At 42.1% G+C, this 21572-nt stretch overlaps 1 protein-coding gene across 1 annotated transcript; it reads left to right on the forward strand.

The window, feature by feature from the left end:
• The first annotated feature begins 14401 nt into the window (after positions 1-14401).
• On the forward strand, positions 14402-18280 carry LOC129839039 (cilia- and flagella-associated protein 251-like). Its single transcript, XM_055906301.1, has 2 exons — positions 14402-15338; positions 16056-18280. The coding sequence occupies exon 2, from the start codon at positions 16062-16064 to the stop codon at positions 17055-17057; it is 996 nt and encodes a 331-aa protein (XP_055762276.1). The 5' UTR covers positions 14402-15338; positions 16056-16061; the 3' UTR covers positions 17058-18280.
• Positions 18281-21572: the final 3292 nt, after the last annotated feature.

Raw genomic sequence — 21572 nt, forward strand, 5'->3', positions numbered from 1 at the left:
ACAGAGTGGAATGTTGGTTTCTTATGGGAACGTTGTTTGTAACTATTCCTAAACCATGTGAAGGGATGGAGTTATTAAATGGGGAACCAGTTAGTTATCTCATACAATGTCTGTACGCCAGTCACTCCCTACTTTTCTCATAGGGGGAAGGAGTTTGGCCGTGTTTGGAACCATTGTATGTTCTCTCTGAGGTTGCCCTTATCTTGACCTAGTATTTGACCTAAGGGGCTCACTGTCTGATTTTGAGTTTGTCCAGGTTTGGGAGTATCTAGAAATGACAATTGATATATGCCATTGGATGAGGTAATGTTTTGGTAGACAGTGAAGTATCAAGAATGAGATTTAAACCTTGTCTTGGGAGATCAAACTGAACGATGATTTATAGCTGATGCTGTCTAGCGATAGGATACTCCTCTTTCGGGTAAAGGATTCTTTGTAAGTTGAGAGGGGGTATCTTGGCTATAAATGAAACTAAGAATTGTTTTATTGAGACTCAGAGAATTCATTGATAGACACTGAATTGATCTGAGAGTCAAAAAAGGGCTTTGGTGAAGCTTGTATATATATTAAAAATTGAATATATAATTTAACTCTGACTTGTGTGTGGTTGGCTCTCTCTCTCTCTCTTTATTGAGTAATACAGGAAATTACCACGACAGCCTGTTTTCAGCTGGCGATTAGGAGGCCCAAGTGTCAAACACACATTAGTTTGGAATTTCCTAATGTAAAAACATGAGTGCTGGCATTTTCCAGCCCTAACGCCAGGTTCAGCAATGTACCTGTCTAACATCAGCTCACTTGTGCTGAGGAGGGAGGGGTGGCAATATTGGAGGCGTGTCCTTAAAAACACGCAAAACTGACAGTTTCATGTAGCGCTAAAAGGAATGTTTCAGACGCACAAACAGCAGGTCTTCTAGGTAACACAGTGGATTTTGAGAGCGGAACCTATCCAGCCATGACACAGTGCCCATGGTAGAGAGATGTTCATTTTGTGCCGGTGAATCTCGTATTTACAAACATGGCTTACCCTACTCCTAAATCCTGGCTGGTTCAGCAGCATCATATAGGTGTCTTTTCATCCTGGCCATTAGCCCAGGAGCCTAATAATAAAGAGGTTTTAAATGGTCTACTGAGAGTGCCTGGAAATATTTGCCTTAATGTTTTTTTCATTGTTCACAGTTCACGTACCAGCATACTTCATTTTCCTCGTTTTGAGTAAGCTATCCAGCCCCATTTTCAAATTACCAAAAGACATGGACTCTCCTCCAAACTATTCCATCCTCTTATAATGCCATAAACTATTGATATGAGCCTAGTATTTTGTAAAGACGTGCAAATGTTATGTGTAAGGATATTTAGGCGTGTGCACAGAGAAGCGATTTATGAGTTGATGTTTCTGACCCAATCCTGTTTAGAAATATTGTTGTTGGTTTAACAAGTAGATTGGGTTTTAATCAAATTAAACAAAAAACATATTTTGTAGATAGATTCAGCGTCTGTGGGTTCATGGTGAGATTGGACATGGCTCCAATGCAATGCAATTTCCCTTCTATTTATGGAAAAGTGCTAATTTGATCAGTTAGATGGTTGAAGGATGTTTATAAAACAACATTACAGCAGTATAAAGGTGAGTGGACATTCCCCCTGTCTCTTTATATTGGATCTTTATCCAGCTCCTGTGAAAAGTTTCTATGTAAAACCCTCCATAGTCTGTTGCCTTGTCTGTATTAAACGCACGGGGAACAATTTATGGTGCCTGTAACCATATTTAGCCTATTTTTGATTAGAATTAAAATATAATTATACACTGTCTTTTTAGGCCTTATCAATAGCCTAGTGAATTTAATCTTGCTTATTGACTGTTTGGCATGTCCAGACTGCAATTTACAGTAGGCCTAGCCCCTATATCAGTGTTAATGCTATTGCCTATGTTTAATAATGTATTTCCATATTGAGGCAATGCAATAAGAACAATGTTGACTGCAAACATGTTCAACATATTTAGCAAATATGAGGCAAGCTGTTTAACGAACTAGATGGAGTTGGAGTCGATGACAACGCAATAAATAAAACTGTAAATACACAACTTGAAGGAACCACATATTTTAACCATGGAGCACTTACTGATTGGCCATTGAGGGGCCAAGTTTCCAACCCTCACAACTTGTTTATTCATCAAAACTCTTTCACGCCACCACAAGCTACTGCGCCCATAATTCCAATTCTGAAAATAGCACAAATATTTACCATTGCGTTAGGTTTGTTAAAACAGAGCCCTCTGTCAAATTTGTAGTTGTGGAGTGGCCTATTCACAGTCCAGACCTAATCCCAATTAATAGAGAGAACCAGAAAGGGGGCAATTACTTTTTCACGGCACTGTACGGATGACAGGGTTGACGTGTTATTCTAAACCACTCAGTTTTCCACCACAAAACACAAAATGGCCATAAAGAGTAGGACCAACTCACCTGCTTTTACATAAAGAGTAGAACTAACTCACCTGCTTTTACACAGAGTAGAACCAGCTCACCTGCTTTAACATAAAGAGTAGAACCAGCTTTAACATAAAGAGTAGAACCAGCTTTAACATAAAGAGTAGAACCAGCTCACCTGCTTTTAGATAAAGAGTAGAACCAGCTCACCTGCTTTAACATAAAGAGTAGAACCAGCTCACCTGCTTTAACATAAAGAGTAGAACCAGCTCACCTGCTTTTACATAAAGAGTAGAACCAGCTCACCTGCTTTAACATAAAGAGTAGAACCAGCTCACCTGCTTTAACATAAAGAGTAGAACCAGCTCACCTGCTTTAACATAAAGAGTAGAACCAGCTCACCTGCTTTAACATAAAGAGTAGAACCAGCTTTTACATAGAGTAGAACCAGCTTTTACATAAAGAGTAGAACCAGCTCACCTGCTTTAACATAAAGAGTAGAACCAGCTCACCTGCTTTAACATAAAGAGTAGAACCAGCTCACCTGCTTTAACATAAAGAGTAGAACCAGCTTTTACATAGAGTAGAACCAGCTTTTACATAAAGAGTAGAACCAGCTCACCTGCTTTAACATAAAGAGTAGAACCAGCTCACCTGCTTTAACACAAAGAGTAGAACCAGCTCACCTGCTTTAACATAAAGAGTAGAACCAGCTCACCTGCTTTAACATAAAGAGTAGAACCAGCTCACCTGCTTTAACATAAAGAGTAGAACCAGCTCACCTGCTTTAACACAAAGAGTAGAACCAGCTCACCTGCTTTAACATAAAGAGTAGAACCAGTTCACCTGCTTTAACATAAAGAGTAGAACCAGCTTTAACATAAAGAGTAGAACCAGCTCACCTGCTTTAACATAAAGAGTAGAACCAGCTCACCTGCTTTTACACTGATTTGACTATTAGATGGTCAATGTCTCTAGAAAAAAATATTTAGAAGGAATAGTGTCTTTGTTTTATTTAAGATCGGTTAAAGATCAATGTGATGGTGAAGTAGTGATATCATAGTGATATCATGTGGTAAATTGTGCAAAGTTCTTGCTGAGAAATTGTTTTTTTTTTTGCTAAAAAGCATTTATTTTTTTTTTAATATGGAAATCTACACTGAACAAAAATGTTAATGCAAAGTGTAAAATATTGGTCCAATATTTCATGAGCTGAAATAAAAGATCCCATAAATGTACATGCACAAAAAGTTTATTTAAATTTGGGGCACAAATGTATTTATATACCTGTTAGTGAGCATTTCTCCTTTGCAAAGAGAATCCATCCACCTGACAGGTGTGGCATATCAAGAAGCTGATTAAACAGCATGATCATTACACAGGTGCCCATGGAACTGTGGACAATAAAAGGCCACTCTAAAATGTGCAGTTTTGTCACGCAACACAATGCCAAAGATGTCTCAAGTTTTTAGGGAGCAGTTGGCATGCAGGAATGTCCACCGGAGCTGTTGGCATGCTGACTGCAGGAATGTCCACCGGAGCTGTTGGCATGCTGACTGCAGGAATGTCCACCGGAGCTGTTGGCATGCTGACTGCAGGAATGTCCACCGGAGCTGTTGGCATGCTGACTGCAGGAATGTCCACCGGAGCAGTTGGCATGCTGACTGCAGGAATGTCCACCGGAGCTGTTGGCATGCTGACTGCAGGAATGTCCACCGGAGCTGTTGGCATGCTGACTGCAGGAATGTCCACCGGAGCTGTTGGCATGCTGACTGCAGGAATGTCCACTGGAGCTGTTGGCATGCTGACTGCAGGAATGTCCACCGGAGCTGTTGGCATGCTGACTGCAGGAATGTCCACCGGAGCTGTTGCTAGATCATTTAATGTTCAATTCTCTACCATAAACACGCTGGAGAAGTGTGCTCTTCACGGATGAATCCCAGTTTCAACTGTACCGGTCAGATGGCAGAAAGCGCGTATGGTGTCGTGTGGGCGAGCGATTTGCTGATAACGTTGTGAACAGAGTGGTAATGATGGCGGTGGGGTTATGGTATGGGCAGGTATAAGCTACGGACAATTAATACGATTGCATTTTATCGATGGCAATTTAAATGCACTGGGATACCGTGACGAGATCCTGAGGCCCATTGTCGTGCCATTCATCCACCGCCATCACCTTGTTTCAGCATGATAATGCATGACACAAGGATCTGTACACAATTCCTGTAAGCTGAAAATGTCCCAGTTCTTCCATGGCCTGCATACTCACCAGACATGTCACCCATTGAACATGTTTGGGGATGTTCTGGATCGACGTGTATAACAGCGTGTTCCAGTTTCCGCCAATATCCAGCGACTTCACACAGCCATTGAAGAGGAGTAGGACAACACTCCACAGGCCACAATCAACAGCCTGATCAACTCTATGTGAAGGAGATGTCGCTCTGCATGAGGCAAATGGTGGTCACACCAGATACTGACTGGTTTTCTGATCCATGCCCCTACCTTTTCTTAAAGGTATATGTGACCAACAGATGCATATCTGTATTCCCAGTCATGTGAAATCCATAGATTAGGGCCTAATGAATGTTTTTCAATTCACTGATTTCCTTATGACTATAATTTTTGAAATTGTTGCTTCTTGCGTTTAGATTTTTGTTCAGTGTATTCAAGTAAAGTACTTAATTGTTACCCAATAAATGGTTTGATATTGATATAAAAACGACTGTTAAAGACCATTTCAATGCTCTGTTCCTGATTCTAACCCCATATCTGTTCTTATTCCCACAGGAGAGAGCTCCAACCCAGGTTCAGACAGTGAGCCCAGTTCCACAGCATCAGGAAACCATAAACAACACAGACAGAGGAACTCAAGACAGAAACATCACCACTGCATGGACTGCTTCACTAGTTTCTATGAGCCAGAGGAGTTGAGAAGACACACTTGTAGGCCCCACCCCTGTTCAGATTGCAGAGGCAGTTGTATTTGTCCAACTCACCTCAGATCAAAACAGACTCAAAAAATGATGGCGACATACCCGTGTGGTCAATGTGGGATGAGATGTGAAACACCAAGCAAACTAAAGACGCACCAGAGAACTCACACAGGAGAGAAGCCATACCACTGCACTGTTTGTGGAAAGGGTTGCAGTCATTCGGACCATCTAAAGACACACCAGAGAACTCACACAGGAGAGAAGCCTTACCACTGCTCCCAATGTGGAAAGAGTTTCAGTCAGTTAACAACTTTGAGAAACCACCACCTAACTCACACAGGACAGAAGTCTTACCTCTGCTCTCATTGTGGGAAGAGTTTCAGTCAGTTAGCCAACCGAAATACACACCAGTTAATTCACACAGGAGAGAAGCCATACAACTGCTCTCAGTGTGGGAAGGATTTCAGATCTCCAAGAGAATTAAAGTCACACATGAGAACTCACACAGGAGAGAAGCCATTCCACTGCTCCCAATGTGGAAAGAGTTTCAGTCAGTTATCAAGTCTGAAAAGACACCAACTAACTCACACAGGAGAGAAGCCTTACCTTTGCTCTCAATGTGGGAAGAGTTTCACCACGTTATCTGAACTGAAGCCACACCAGATAACGCACACAGGAGAGAAGCCTTACCTCTGCTCTCAATGTGGGGATAGTTTCACCAGTTTATATTTCCTAAAGAAACACCACCTAACTCACACTGGAGAGAAGCCTTACCTCTGCTCTCATTGTGGGAAGAGTTTCAGTCAGTTAGCCAACCTAAATACACACCAGTTAATTCACACAGGAGAGAAGCCTTACCACTGCTCTCAGTGTGGGGATAGTTTCACCAGTTTATATTTCCTAAAGAAACACCAGCTAATTCACACGGGTGGAAAGCTGTTCCAATGCTCCCAGTGTGGGAAGAGTTTCAGTCATTCATCAACTCTGAAGAAACATCAGATAACTCACACAGGGGAGAAGCCTTACCACTGTTCTCAGTGTGGAAAGAGTTTCAGTCTGGTAGGAAACCTAAAGAGACACCAGCTAACCCACACCGTAGAGAAGCCTTAACGATGCTCTCATTGTGGGAAGTGTGTCAGTCATTTACACCACCTAAAGTCCAGTTAATTCACGCAGGAGAGAAACCATACCACTGCTTTGTGTGGGAAGAGTTTCAGTCAATCAGCAAATTTGAAGAAGCATCAGGGAATTCACACTGTAGAGACGCTGTGTCATTAGCTCTGAAGACACCAGTTTGTTCACATAGGGGAGAAGCCTTAACTCTGCTATCAATGTGGGGATAGTTTCACCAGTTTATTTCCCAAAAAAACGCCACCTAATTATGACTAATAATAACTTACCTGGTTAGATAAAGGGGGTATAAAATGACCTGCAAAGGAGTGTGACAGCTGCTCCCCTGGCTTCAGTCAGTGAACACATCTGAAGACCCACCAGTTCACTGGCACAGTGTGAGGAAAAGATTCAGTCCCCTAGGCGACCTAAAGAAACACCAGCTAACTCGCCCTGGAGAGATTCCTTACCATGTTCTTAAAATAAAGCTGGAATGATAAAGCTTTATTGTGAACATATCCCTATTTCAGGAATCGCCAAAAAAGGAAACACTGCAGAGAAAACTCAGTGAAGTTGACATTGTGGAATCCATAGCTAATATCTGTCCTTAGAGAATCCTGAGTAATCAGATATTCTAGTTGGATTTCTATAATCGATTATTTAAAAATATATATATATATATATATATAGAATTTAGTCACGGAAAATGTATACAACAAACTTTGAAATGGCAGAAAATAAATATGACTATTGTAAGTTTCCTGTCTCTCTTTATTATGGAGGGTTGAAGAGTCATTATTTCTGGTGCTTTACAGGTAGGCTATACTGTAAGTAAGGCAGTGGCGGTTGCTGTTTTAAGATGAGAAGGAATATATATATTTTTTATATGTATGAGCCTTATTTCTATTACAGCATACTGGATGACTGTCATTCATACTACATTGATCTGGATGAATGGAACATCGATAGGTTTAGGCTACAACATGATACTCACATTTTCCCTGTACCCAACATGAGGTTGCTACAACCTGGCCTATGAATTAAAGTTTAAAAAACAGGTCGAGATAATTTTGAGTAATCAAGGTGACAGACAGTGACACATTCAATACTGCCTTGCACACTTGCCTGAATCTAGCTGATCTAGGGTTTAATCATTAGTCATTAGTCCAACAGTTGCACATGAGAGTTTCTGTTGGACAAAGGTAAGTTTATCCCTGTTTCGTTCCATTTGCTTCCGTTTAAGAAAAGTTCTTCAACAGAATGGGTGGAATGAACACGCCACTGATCACACTTAAACAGTTCACTTTCATAGCAGCCACATAAAAACAGCATGATCACTTTGCTTGTTGAATACAGTGTCAGTCAAACGTTTAGACACCTACTCAAGGGTTTTTCTTCATTTCTGCTATTTTATACATTGTAGAATAATAGTGAAGACATCAAAACTGTTAAATAACACATATGGAATATTGTAGCAACCAAACAAAGTGTTAAACAACTCAAAATATATTTTAGATTTTTCAAAGTAGCCACCCTTTGCCTTGAAGACAGCTCTGCACACTCTTGGCATTCTCTCAACCAGCTTCATGAGGAATGCTTTTCCAAACGTCTTGAAGGAGTTTCCACATATGCTAAGCACTTGTTGGCTGCTTTTCCTTCACTCTGCGGTCCAAGTCATCCCAAACCATCTCAATTGGGTTGAGGTTGGGTGATTGTGGAGGCCAGGTCATGTGATGTAGCACTCTATCACTCTGCTTCTTGGTCAAATAGCCCTTACACAGCCTGGAGGTGTGTTTTTGGTCATTGTCCTGTTGAAAAACATGATAGTCCCACTGTGATTCCCACCATGAAGCACGGAGGAGGAGGTGTGATTGTGTGGGGGTCCTTTGCCTGTGATATATGTGATATATAGAATTCAAGGCACGCTTAACCAGCATGGCTAACACAGAATTATGCAGCGATACGCTATACCATCCGTTCACCTACTCTGTGTCTCACAAAGACACAAATTTGGACTCATCAGACCAAAGGACAGATTTCCACCGGTCTAATGTCCATTGCTCGTCTTTCTTGGCCCAAGCAAGTCTATTCTTATTATTGGTGTCCTTTAGTAGTGGTTTCTTTGCAGCAATTTGACCATGAAGGCCTGATTCACGCAGTCTCCTCTGAACCGTCGATGTTATGATGTGTCTGTTACTTGAACTCTGTGAAGCATTTATTTGGGCTGCAATCTGAGGTGCAGTTAACTCTAATGAACTTATCCTCTGTAGCACAGGTAAGTCTGGGTCTTTCCTTCCTGTGGCGGTCCTCATGAGAGCTAGTTTTGTCATAGCACTTGATGTTTTTTGCGACTGCACTTGAAGGAACTTTCTTGAAAATTCTTGAAAATTTACAGATTGACTGACCTTCATGTCATTTGAGCTATTCTTGTCATAATATGGACTTGGGTCTTTTACCAAATAGGGCTATCTTCTGTATACCACCACCTACCTTGTCACAACACAACTGATTGGCTCAAACGCATTAAGAAGGAAAGAAATTCCATAAATTAATTAACAAGGCACACCTGTTAATTGAATTCCTTCCAGATTCCTTCCAGGTGACTACCTCATGAAGCTGGTTGAGAGAATGCCAAGAGTGTGCAAAGCTGTCATCAAGGCAAAGGGTGGCTACTTTGAAGAATCTCAAATCAAATATATTTTGATTTATTAATCACTTTTTTTTGTTACTACATGATTCCATATGTGTTATTTCATAGTTTTGATGTCTTCACTATTATTCTACAATGTAGAAAATAGTCAAATTAAAGAAAAACCCTTGAATAGTATGTTTGTCCAAACTTTTGACTGACACTGTGTGTATATACAGTGGGGAGAACAAGTATTTGATACACTGCCGATCTGCAGGTTTTCCTACTTACAAAGCATGTAGAGGTCTGTAATTTCTATCATCGGTACACTTCAACTGTGAGAGACGGAATCTAAAACAAAAATCCAGAAAATCACATTGTATGATTTTTAAGTAATTAATTTGCATGACATAAGTATTTGATCACCTACCAACCAGTAAGAATTCCGGCTCTCACAGACCTGTTAGTTTTTCTTTAAGAAGCCCTCCTGTTCTCCACTCATTACCTGTATTAACTGCACCTATTTGAACTCGTTAAAAGACACCTGTCCACATACTCAATCAAACAGACTCCAACCTCTCCACAATGGCCAAGACCAGAGAGCTGTGTAAGGACATCAGGGATAAAATTGTAAACCTGCACAAGGCTGGGATGGGCTACAGGACAATAGGCAAGCAGCTTGGTGAGAAGGCAACAACTGTTGGTGCAATTATTAGAAAATGGAAAAAGTTCAAGATGACGGTCAATCACCCTCGGTCTGGGGCTCAATGCAAGATCTCACCTCGTGGGGCATCAATGATCATGAGGAAGGTGAGGGATCAGCCCAGAACTACACGGCAGGACCTGGTCAATGACCTGAAGAGAGCTGGGACCACAGTCTCAAAGAAAACCATTAGTAACACACTACGCCGTCATGGATTAAAATCCTGCAGCGCACGCAAGGTTCCCCTGTTCAAGCCAGCGCATGTCCAGGCCCGTCTGAAGTTTGCCAATGACCATCTGGATGATCCAGAGGAGGAATGGGAGAAGGTCATGTGGTCTGATGAGACAAAAATAGAGCTTTTTGGTCTAAACTCCACTCGCCGTGTTTGGAGGAAGAAGAAAGATGAGTACAACCCCAAGAACACCATCCCAACCGTGAAGCATGGAGGTGGAAACATCATTCTTTGGGGATGCTGCTCTGCAAAGGGGACAGGACGACTGCACCGTATTGAGGGGAGGATGGATGGGGCCATGTATCGTGAGATCTTGGCCAACAACCTCCTTCCCTCAGTAAGAGCATTGAAGATGGGTCGTGGCTGGGTCTTCCAGCATGACAACGACCCGAAACACACAGCCAGAGCAACTAAGGAGTGGCTCCGTAAGAAGCATCTCAAGGTCCTGGAGTGGCCCAGCCAGTCTCCAGACCTGAACCCAATAGAAAATCTTTGGAGGGAGCTGGAAGTCCGTATTGCCCAGCGACAGCCCCGAAACTTGAAGGATCTGGAGAAGATCTGTATGGAGGAGTGGGACAAAATCACTGCTGCAGTGTGTGCAAACCTGGTCAAGAACTACAGGAAACGTATGATCTCTGTAATTGCAAACAAAGGTTTCTGTACCAAATATTAAGTTCTGCTTTTCTGATGTATCAAATACTTATGTCATGCAATAAAATGCTAATTAATTACTTAAAAATCATACAATGTGATTTTCTGGATTTTTGTTTTAGATTCCGTCTCTCACAGTTAAAGTATACCTATGATGAAAATTACAGACCTCTACATGCTTTGTAAGTAGGAAAACCTGCAAAATCGGCAGTGTATCAAATACTTGTTCTCCCCACTGTATATACTTTTTTCTGAGTGTAGTGTTAGATGGCAGAGTATTTCTTCATTATACTTTGCTTGAAAAAATTTATAGAGATATTCTCCATTCTAGTAGGTGGCTGTAATGCAATATTTATTGGATTCCAACCTCTGTTAAACCTCATCGAATAAGTTAAACTCTGGGATGACACTGTAGGGATGATGGCGGAAGCAGAAGTGTCGTGCTGAAAGCACGTCGAGCTACAGTTAGCGAGAACGATGAGTGGACAACAGTGAAGTCCAAGAATGGAACAAAAAGGGAAACAATTGTTGTGGAACATGAGTCTGATGAATCGTTGCTTGTTGGAGTATGTTTTTTGGATAATGATGTTTATTTGGGAAACTCTTTCGAAGTCACGAGGATGGTGAAGAAGGCTTCAGGAAAGTGAATGCAGTAAAAGTAACCAGGAGTGATATGGTGTTGATATCGTGTAGTCATAGTAACCAGGAGTGGTATGGTGTTGATATCGTGTAGTCATAGTAACCAGGAGTGGTATGGTGTTGATATGGTGTAGTCAAAGTAACCAGGAGCGGTATGGTGTTGATATCGTGTAGTCATAGTAACCAGGAGTGGTATGGTGTTGATACCGTGTAGTCATAGTAACCAGGAGCGGTATGGTGTTGATATCGTGTAGTCATAATTACCAGGAGCGGTATGGTGTTGATGTCGTGTAGTCATAGTAACCAGGAGCAGTATGGTGTTGATATCGTGTAGTCATAGTAACCAGGAGTGGTATGGTGTTGACATCATGTGTATCTAAAGAGCAAAAGGAGTGTGCATTGTGGCTCGGGGAATTCTCGACGCATGAAGTGAACAGCTTTGATTTTCGAAGCAGGGCACCAGTGAAATGTTTTCAAATCAAATGTTATTTGTCAGATGTGGTGTAGACCTTACCTGTCAGAACAGGTGTAGTAGACCTTACAGTGAAATGCTTACTTACAAGCCCTTAACCAACAATGCAGTTTTAAGAAAAATGTGTTGTGTTGTCGGCACACTTAATAATGGTGTTGGAGTCGTGCCTGGCCATGCAGTCATGAGTGAACAGGGAGTACAGGAGGGAGTACAGGAGGGGACTGAGCATGCACTCCTGAGGAAACCCCGTGTTGAGGATCAGCGTGTTGTTAAGGTGTGTTGTTAAGGTCCTTAGCTTAGTGATGAGCTTTGAGGGCACTATGGTGTTGAATGCTGAGCTGTCGTCAATGAATAGCATTCTCACGTAGGTGTTCCTTTCGTCCAGGTGGGAAAGGGCCGTGTGGAGTGCAATAGAGATTGCGTCATCTGTGGATCCGTTGGGGCGGTATGCAAATTGGAGTGGGTCTCAGGTTTCTGGGATAATGGTGTTGATGTGAGCCATGATCAGCCTTTCAAAACACTTTATGGCTACAGATGTGAGTGCTATGGGTCGGTAGTCATTTAAGCAGATTACCTTCGTGTTCTTGGGCACAGGGACTATGGTGGTCTGTTTGTTGGTATTACAGACTCAGTCAGGGACAGGTTGACTGCACCACAGTCACTGTGGGGACGACGTCGTCAATGCACTTATTGATGAAGCCAATGACTGATGTGGTGTACCCCCTCAATGCCATGGGAAAAATCTCGGAACATATTCCAGTCTGTGCTAGCAAAACAGTCCTGTAGCTTAGCATCTGCATCATCTGACCACTTCTTTATTGACAGAGTCACTGGTGCTTCCTGCTTTAATTGTTGCTTGTAAGCAGGAATCAGGAGGATAGAATTATGGTCAGATTTGCCAAATGGAGGGCTTGGGAGAGCTTTGTATGCATCTCTGTGTGTGGAGTAAAGGTGTTCTAGAGTTTATTTTCCCCTCTGGTTGCACATTTAACATGCTGGTAGAAATGAGGTAAAATGGATTTAAGTTTCACTGCATTAAAGTCCCCGGCCACTAGTAGCGCTGCCTCTGGATGAGCGTTTTCCTGTTTGCTTATCGTCTTATACAGCTCGTTGAGTGTGGTCTTAGTGCCAGCATCGGTTTTGTTGGTAAATAGACAGCTATGAAAAATATAGATGAACTCTCTTGGTAAATAGTGTGGTCTACAGCTTATCATGAGATACTCTACCTCAGGCGAGCAAAACCTCAAGACTTCCTTACTATTAGATGTTGTGCATCAGCTGTTGTTTACAAATATACACAGACCGCCACCCCTTGTCTTACTGGAGGCGGCTGTTCTATCTTGCCTATGCAGCTTAAACCCCCCTAGCTGTATGTTATTCATGTCGTCGTTCAGTCACAACACGGTGAAACTTAAGGTATAACAGTTTTTAATGTCCCGTTGGTAGGATATACGTGATTGTAGATCATCTCTTTTGTTATCCAATGATTGTACGTTGACAAATAGGACTGATGGTAGAGGCAGCATACCCACTCGCTGTTGGATCCTTACAAGGCACCCAGACCTATGTCCCTGATATCTCTAATATCTATCTTTCTCATGCGAATCACAGGAATTTGGGCCTTGTCGGGTGTCTGAAGTAAATCCTTCTCATCCGACTCGTTGAAGAAAACATATTTGTCCAGTACGAGGTGATTAATTGCTGTCCTGATATCTAGAAGCTATTTTCGGTCATAAGAGAAGGTGGCAGAAACATTATGTACAAAATAAGTTACAAATAACGTGAAAAAACACACACAATAGCACAATTGGTTAGGAGACCGTAAAACGGCAGCCATCTCCTCCGTCGCCAATGGCGTCCCGTTGGACATTAATAATCAATATTTCAGACAAAATTCCAGGATTAGTTCATGCACGTTGCTTGACTCTTTTGAAGAATGGGGAAAAGGAGCTAGGTTTATCTGTATTATTTATGTTTGATGAGTATTTACCACCCTATGTAAAGTTGGGATATAAGATACGCAGTAAGATCGTTCGTGCAAAACCCGATGCAATGCAAGAAGTGTAAAAAGTTTGGCCATTTGTCAAGTGTTTGCAGATGGAAGGAATATGTTATTGAAGAGTGTGAATGTAACATTTTGCAACTGTGGTTGGGATCATATTTCTGAATTCCCTTAGTGCCCTGTTGGGGTGCAAGAGAGTTGAAGGGGCAAGAAGCCACAGTTCTGAAGAAGATATGGCGGTGGATGCACCACAACCAGTTGCCAATGTTATTCGTCAATCCAGTGATCTGGATACGCTTATTGTGAAGAAGGTGGATTTTGTAGCTTTTAGAGCCACGGTTATTAATTGTACTGCACAAGTGTCCAAGAAGCTGGATATCTGCAACCGAGAAGTTTTTGGGCCTCCAAGACTTAACGGCAGAAGCACTGCATGGACGACTGTTGCCAGGAAATGTCCCGCCATCACAGGATCCTTATGAGCCTGTGTAGGAACCTGATTAAACGGAAAAGCAGGCTGATTTAGTTTAATTAACATTTCGTTATTCATAGTTTTGTATACGTTTTTATTTATTTTTTACCACGCATTGGTTTCCTTTTTGGATCCTGTTACGTTCCCCAGTTTCTGTGTTCTGTTTGTATTTGAGTGTGTGTTTCAGGAGATGGCTTCCTGAAGTACTCCCCAACCAGCTGATTGGTCAACCCCAGGCTAATTGGTGATTGGAGCTGACCCCGCCCCCTCGTCAAGAAGCAGCTGACTCTAATCACCATTGCCACCTGAAGATAAAAGCCAGTGTTCTGCCCAAGAGAGAGATTGAGAGAGGAGAGAGAGAATTTAATATTTTGGAAAGATCGAGAAAAATTAGATTGTGATATAGTGTTGGTTGTGTATCAGAAAGTTTGGTATGTACTGTTGTTGGTAGCAGTTTTTCTATGTCCTGTGTTTGTGAGTGTTTGTGAAATCGTTAAAAATTACTCTGTTTCGTTTGTTCCCAGGGGGGAAGGAGAAGGCACTTTGGGAGTGCTTAGGCAAGAGGCCCGAGGGCATACATATACCCGTAGTATATTTACTGTCTAGGCACACTAGGTAAGACCTGGGCGGACCACCCCCTGTATTTTGGTTAGGGCACCAAGTGGTGCTAAGTTAGGTAAGTTAAGTGGGTAGGCAGGTTAGATAGGAGAGGGGGAACTTTGATATTTACTTTCTTTGCTTTGGTTCCGTCCAGCCCCTTTTCCCCATATTACCGTGTAAGAAAATAAATCCTAGTAAACGGTAAATTCTGCTTTTGTGTCATCCTTACTCGCACCTACAGTCCATACCTCTTGCACTTCAGAGAGTTGAGTTGTAGCAGGGAGTTGCGTTCCCTCTTCTCAGAGGCGTGCGTAACAGATCCGTATTATCTACCTGTACAGTAGGTGGCGGAACGCACATATAATTGTTGCGAACGCCATTATACCAAAGAAGAAGTTAACCCTCACCGAAGAAGTTATGCTAGATAGCTAAAACAACAAGAGCTGCCAATTCCAGTGTGAATGTAAGATCAGGATTTTTAACATATTCTGTCATTTTTCCTTAGGTTAACATTAGTAGTGGGATTATTTATCCACGTCCACCAAATCGTGTGTAAACAATATCCATTTGAGCTAACGTTAGCTTGCTTGCTTACTTAGTTATCCATTAAAACGGCTAGCCAAACTAACTATTTATCTATCATACCGAGCAAGTGAGTTTATCTTCAAAACTGTGTTGTGAATGATAACGTTGCTGTCTTAATAACAACTAATGTAAACTATGTGATGTCCATATTTTTTAAAATGGCATAAATCTATTGGCATCCCATATCTAGTAAGTTAGCAAGGCCGTTAGCTAGTTAGCCAGCTTTAGATAATGAACGTAATTTCAGTAGCTAACGTTAATCATTAGCTAACTGTTCATTTAGAGATTACAAATGAAATTACATTTTGGTTCGCGATATCGTCAAGCTAACTTCTTGCTGGTAAAATGTCTATCTAGCTAGATCGTTTCATCCTAGTGAGAAAGGTGCCATTTGAATTCGCCTGTAAGTTAAAGCTAAACCAACTAACTCGACATTGTCAACGCTAGCTGTACTATCGCCACAGCAATGCCAGCTAGCAAAATGTATTAGTATATTCCAAGGGGATGGAATAGGTCTTTGTTAGCTAAACTGTTCCAGTATTTTGTGAAACTCATCTTACATTTTTGTTTGTGCCTCTTTGGAATCCTACTATAGCCTTCCATGTCTGAACCCAAGTCCCCAGGTTCTTACTGTGGTGTTCCAGCACAGAGAAGCTCACAGTGGGGCCCAGATATGGTCTTAGTGAAGCTGGAGGACTGTAGTCAAACACTGGAACTCAATGTGATAGTCAAAGAGGAAGAGAAGGAGAGGGAAGTCAAAGAAGAGGTAGAGATCAAAGAGGCGGAGGAGATGGCCTTCAAATTGGAGGAGGAGGCGGAGGAGATGGGCCTCAAATTGGAGGAAGAGGCGGAGGAGATGGCCCTCAAATTTGAGGCGGAGGAGATGGCCCTCATAAATGAGGCGGCGGCAGAGGAGATGGGCCTCAAATTGGAGGAGATGGCCCTCAAAGAGGAGGAGGTGGAGAAGATGGGCCACCAATTGGAGGAGGAGGCGGAGGAGATGGCCCTCATAAATGAGGCGGCGGCGGAGGAGATGGGCCTCAAATTGGAGGAGATGGCCCTCAAAATGGAGGAGGCGGAGGATATGGCCCTTATAAATGAGGCGGCGGAGGAGGAGATGGCCCTCATAAATGAGGCGGCGGCGGAGGAGGAGATGGCCCTCATAAATGAGGCGGCGGCGGAGGAGATGGGCCTCATATTGGAGGAGATGGCCCTCAAAGAGGAGGCGGCGGCAGAGGAGATGGGCCTCATATTGGAGGAGATGGCCCTCAAAGAGGAGGAGGCGGCGGCAGAGGAGATGGGCCTCATATTGGAGGAGATGGCCCTCAAAGAGGAGGCGGCGGCAGAGGAGATGGGCCTCATGTTGGAGGAGATGGCCCTCAAAGAGGAGGCGGCGGCAGAGGAGATGGGCCTCATGTTGGAGGAGATGGCCCTCAAATTGGAGGAGGAGGCGGAGGAGATGGGCCTCAAATTGGAGGCGGCGGCGGAGGAAATGGCCCTCATAAATGAGGCGGCGGCGGAGGAGATGGGCCACCAATTGGAGGAGATGGCCCTCAAAATGGAGGAGGAGGCGGAGGAGATGGCCCTCCAAAAATGAGGCGGCGGCGGAGGAGAAGGTGGTCACAGAAGTGGAGAACAGGGAAGAAGTAGATGTTTAGGGTGGAGAGCAGGATGAAGAGCGGTTGGTGCATTGACAGCCACAGGAGATTCCAGAACTATTATTTACACCAATCTGAGTCTTTACACCAATCTGGTGGCTCTTTCTGAAGAGTAACTTGGTTTCACCTCGTTTTAAAGGGGCAGTGCAGTTAAAAACGTGTTGTTACTGTTTTGAAAATAATTCCTGGAATTTCAGCCTGTTCAAGTGGGATGGAGTTTTTGGCCCAGATCATGACATCACAATCTGATATTAAAGTCCAGTCATCTTTTATTTGCATATGTATCCTCCTACTTTGAAGGGGTGGGCTGGGTATGCTCTATCCGCCAATTAGGGCTGTGTATATAAATATATTTACATTTGTATCAACATGCCCACAAGATCAGACTGAGAATTTCAATGGCAAAAGGAGGCTCAGGGAAATCAATGATAAAATAATATATTTGAAGTTATTTTCATGAAATAAACACAGTGATTTATTAGACATCCAGTGATGATTTAACCATTCTGCCATCAGACTGGCCACCAATGCCCCTTATAGGACACATCACTGCACTTTATACTTCCCTGTAAACTGGTCATGTCTGTATACCTGTTGCATGATGCACTGGTTGATGCTTCTTTAGAAAACACTCTTTGGCCTCATTCCCCCCTATCTGAGATACCTACTGCAGCCCTCATCCTCCACATACAACACCCGTTCTGCTAGTCACATGCTGTCAAAGGTCCCCAAAGCACACTCCTCTCTTCAGTTCGCTGCAGCCAGCGACTGGAACGAGCTGCAAAACCCCCCTAAAACTGGACAGTTTTATCTCAATCTCTTCATTCAAATACTTGGTCACAGAGACTCTTACTGACAGTTGTGGCTGCTTTGCGTGATGTATTGTTGTCTCTACCTTCTTGCCCTTTGTGCTGTTGCCTGGGCCCAATACTGTTTGTACCATGTTTTGTGCTGCTGCCTTGTTGTGTCGCTACCATGCTATGTTGTTGTCTTAGGTCTGTCTTTATGTGGTGTCTTGATGTGTATTTTGTCCTAATTTTTTTTTTAAATCCCAGCCCCTATCCCCACAGGAGGCCTTTTGCCTTCTGGTAGGCTGTCATTGTAAATAAGAACTTGTTCTTAACTGACTTGCCTAGTTAAATAAAAACATTTAAAAAATGAATTACTGCATGGGGGTTTTAACGTTCTGGACTCTGTTTTCAGCTGGCGACTAGGAGGCCCAAGTGTCAAACACAGTTTAGTTTGGAATTTCCTAATGTAAGAACATGAGCGCGGGCATTTTCCAGCCCTAACGCCAGGTTCAGCAATGTACCTGTCTAACATCAGCTCACTTGTGCTGAGGTGGGAGGGATGGAAATATTGGAGGCGTGTCCTTAAAAACACTCGAAAATGTCAGTTTCATACAGCGCTAAAGGAAAGTTTCAGACCCACAAACAGCAGGTCTTCTAGGTAACACAGTGGATTTTGAGAGTGCAGCCTATCCAGCCATGACACACAGTGCCCATGGTAGAGAGATCTTCATTTTGTGCTGGTGAATCTCGTATTTAGAAACACAACCTACCCTACTCCTAAATCCTGGCTGGTTTAGCAGCATCACATAGGTGTCTTTTCATCCTGGCCATTAGCCCAGTAGCCTAATAATAAAGAGGTTTTAAATTGTCTACTGAGAGTGCCTTGAAATATTTGCCTTAATGTTTTTTTCATTGTTCACAATACATGTACCAGCATACCTCATTTTCCTCGTTTTGAGTAAGCTATCCAGCCCTATTTTCTGATTACCAAAGACATGGGCGCTCCTCCAAACTATTCCATCCTCCTATAATGCCATAAACTATTGATATGAGCCTAGTATTTTGTAAAGACGTGCAAATGTTATGTGTAAGGATATTTAGGCGTGTGCACAGAGAAGCGATTTATAATGAGTTGATGTTTCTGACCCAATCCTATTTAGAAATATTGTTGTTGGTTTAACAAGTAGACTGTTTTTAGTTTAATTTGATTAAAACCCAAACTTATTAGAAAGATTCAGCATCCGTGGGTTCATGGTAAGAACGTACATGGCTCCAATGCAATGCAATTTCCCTTCTATTTATGGAAAAGTGCTAATTTGATCAGTTAGATGGTTGAAGGATGTTTATAAAACAACATTACAGCAGTATAACGGTGAGGGGACATTCCCCCTGTCTCTTTATATTGGATCTTTATCCAGCTCCTGTGAAAAGTTTTGATGCGTTTAACTTCACTAGGGTAGGGGGCAGCATTCGGAATTTCTAAAAAGCATGCCCAAATTAAACTGGCTGCTAATCGGGCCCAGAAGATAGGATATGCATATAATTAGTAGATTTGGATAGAAAACACTAAAGTTTCCAAAACTGTTAAAATAATGTCTGTGAGTATAACATAACTGATATGGCAGGCGAAAACCAGAGGAAAATCCAACCAGGAAATACTATTATTTTGAAAGGCTGTTTTTCCTTTGCAAGCCTATCCACCATACAAAGACTTAGGACCCAGTTCACGAGCTCTGTGGCTTCCTCTACATGTGGCCAGTCTTTAGGCATTGTTTCAGGCCTTTACTCTGAAAAATGAGGGAGATACAGCACTTTCAATCAGTGGCCAGTGGAAATTTCCATTCATCAGCCATGCGCCTGATCGGGAACGCGCCTTTCTTGTTTCTCTTTTCCTATTGACGAAGCTTTTGTCCGGTTGAAATATTATTGATTATTTATGACAAAAACAACCAGAGCATTGATTTTAAACATTGTTTGGCATGTTTCTATTAACTTTTATTGTACTTTTAAAAAACTTTTAGTCTAGACTTAGTGCATGCGCCTTAAGCATTCTGATTACTGGACAAAACGCGCAAACAAAATTTAGGTTTTTGGTCATAAAGAGGGACATTATCGAACAAAACAAACATTTATTGTCTAACATGGAGACCTGGGAGTGCCACCAGATGAAGATCATCAAAGGTAAGTGATTAATTTTAATGCTATTTCTGACTTTTGTGACACTCTCCTTGGCTGGAAAATGGCTGTATGGGTTTCTGTGGCTAGGTGCTTACCTAACATAATCGCAAAGTGTGCTTTCTCCGTAAAGCCTTTTTGAAATCTGACACAGCGGTTGCATTAAGGAGAAGTTTATCTTTATTCGTATGTTTAACACTTGTATCGTCTATCAATGTTTATGATGAGTATTTCTGTAATTTGATGTGGCTCTGCACTTTCACCGGATGTTTGTTTGAGACAATGCATTTCTGACCATAACGCGCCAATATAAACTGAGATTTTTGGATATAAATATGAACTTTATCGAACAAAACACACATGTAGTGTGTAACATGAAGTCCTATGAGTGCCATCTGATGAAGATCATCAAAGGTTAGTGATTAATCTTATCTCTTTCTGCTTTTTGTGACTCCTCTCTTTGGCTGGAAAAATGGCTGTGGTTTTATGTGACTAGGTGCTGACCTAACATAATCGCATGGTGTGCGTTCGCAGTAAAGCCTTTTTGAAATCAGACACTGTGGTTGGATTTACAAGACGTTTATCTTTAAAATGGTGGATAATACTTGTATGTTTGAGGAATTTTAGTTATGGGATTTCTGTTGTTTTGAATTTGGCGCCCTGCAATTTCACTGGCTGTTGAGGTGGGACTGTAACTGTATTTAGACAGCCTATTTTTATTCAAATTTGATTAGAATTATATACTGTTTTTTTTTTAGACGCCAACGTTGTGAACAGAGTGGTAATGATGGCGGTGGGGTTATGGTATGGGCAGGTGTAAGCTACGGAAAATTAACACGATTGCATTTTATCGATGGCAATTTCAATGAACAGAGATATCGTGACTAGATCCTGAGGCCCATTGTCGTGCCATTCATCCACCGCCGTCACCTCGTTTCAGCATGATAATGCATGACACAAGGATCTGTACACAATTCCTGGAATACTCACCAGACATGTCACTCATTGAATATGTTTGAGATGCTCTGGATCGATGTGTATGACAGCTTGTTCAAGTTCTCGCCAATATCCAGCGACTTCACACAGCCGTTAAAGAGGAGTGGGACAACGTTCCACAGGCCACAATCAACATCCTAATCAACTCTAGGCAAAGGAGATGTCGCTCTGCATGAGGCAAATGGTGGTCACACCAGATACTGACTGGTTTTCTGATCCTCGCCCCCCTACCTTTTCTTCAAGGTTTCTGGGACCAACACATGCATATCTGTATTTCTAGTTGTGAAATCCAAAGATTACGGCCTAAATCTAGTGATTTCCTTTTGAGTATAATTTTAGAAATGATTGCTTCTTCCGTTTATATTTTTGTTCAGTGTATTAAAGTAAAGTACTTAATTGTTACCCAGTAAATGGTTTGATATTGATATAAAAACAGCTGCATTAGGCCTTTAAACAAGTCTTTTTTAAAGACCATTTCAATGCTGTTCCTGA

The sequence above is a fragment of the Salvelinus fontinalis genome, chromosome 40 (genome assembly GCF_029448725.1).
Source record: "Salvelinus fontinalis isolate EN_2023a chromosome 40, ASM2944872v1, whole genome shotgun sequence".
Taxonomy (NCBI): Eukaryota; Metazoa; Chordata; class Actinopteri; order Salmoniformes; family Salmonidae; genus Salvelinus; species Salvelinus fontinalis.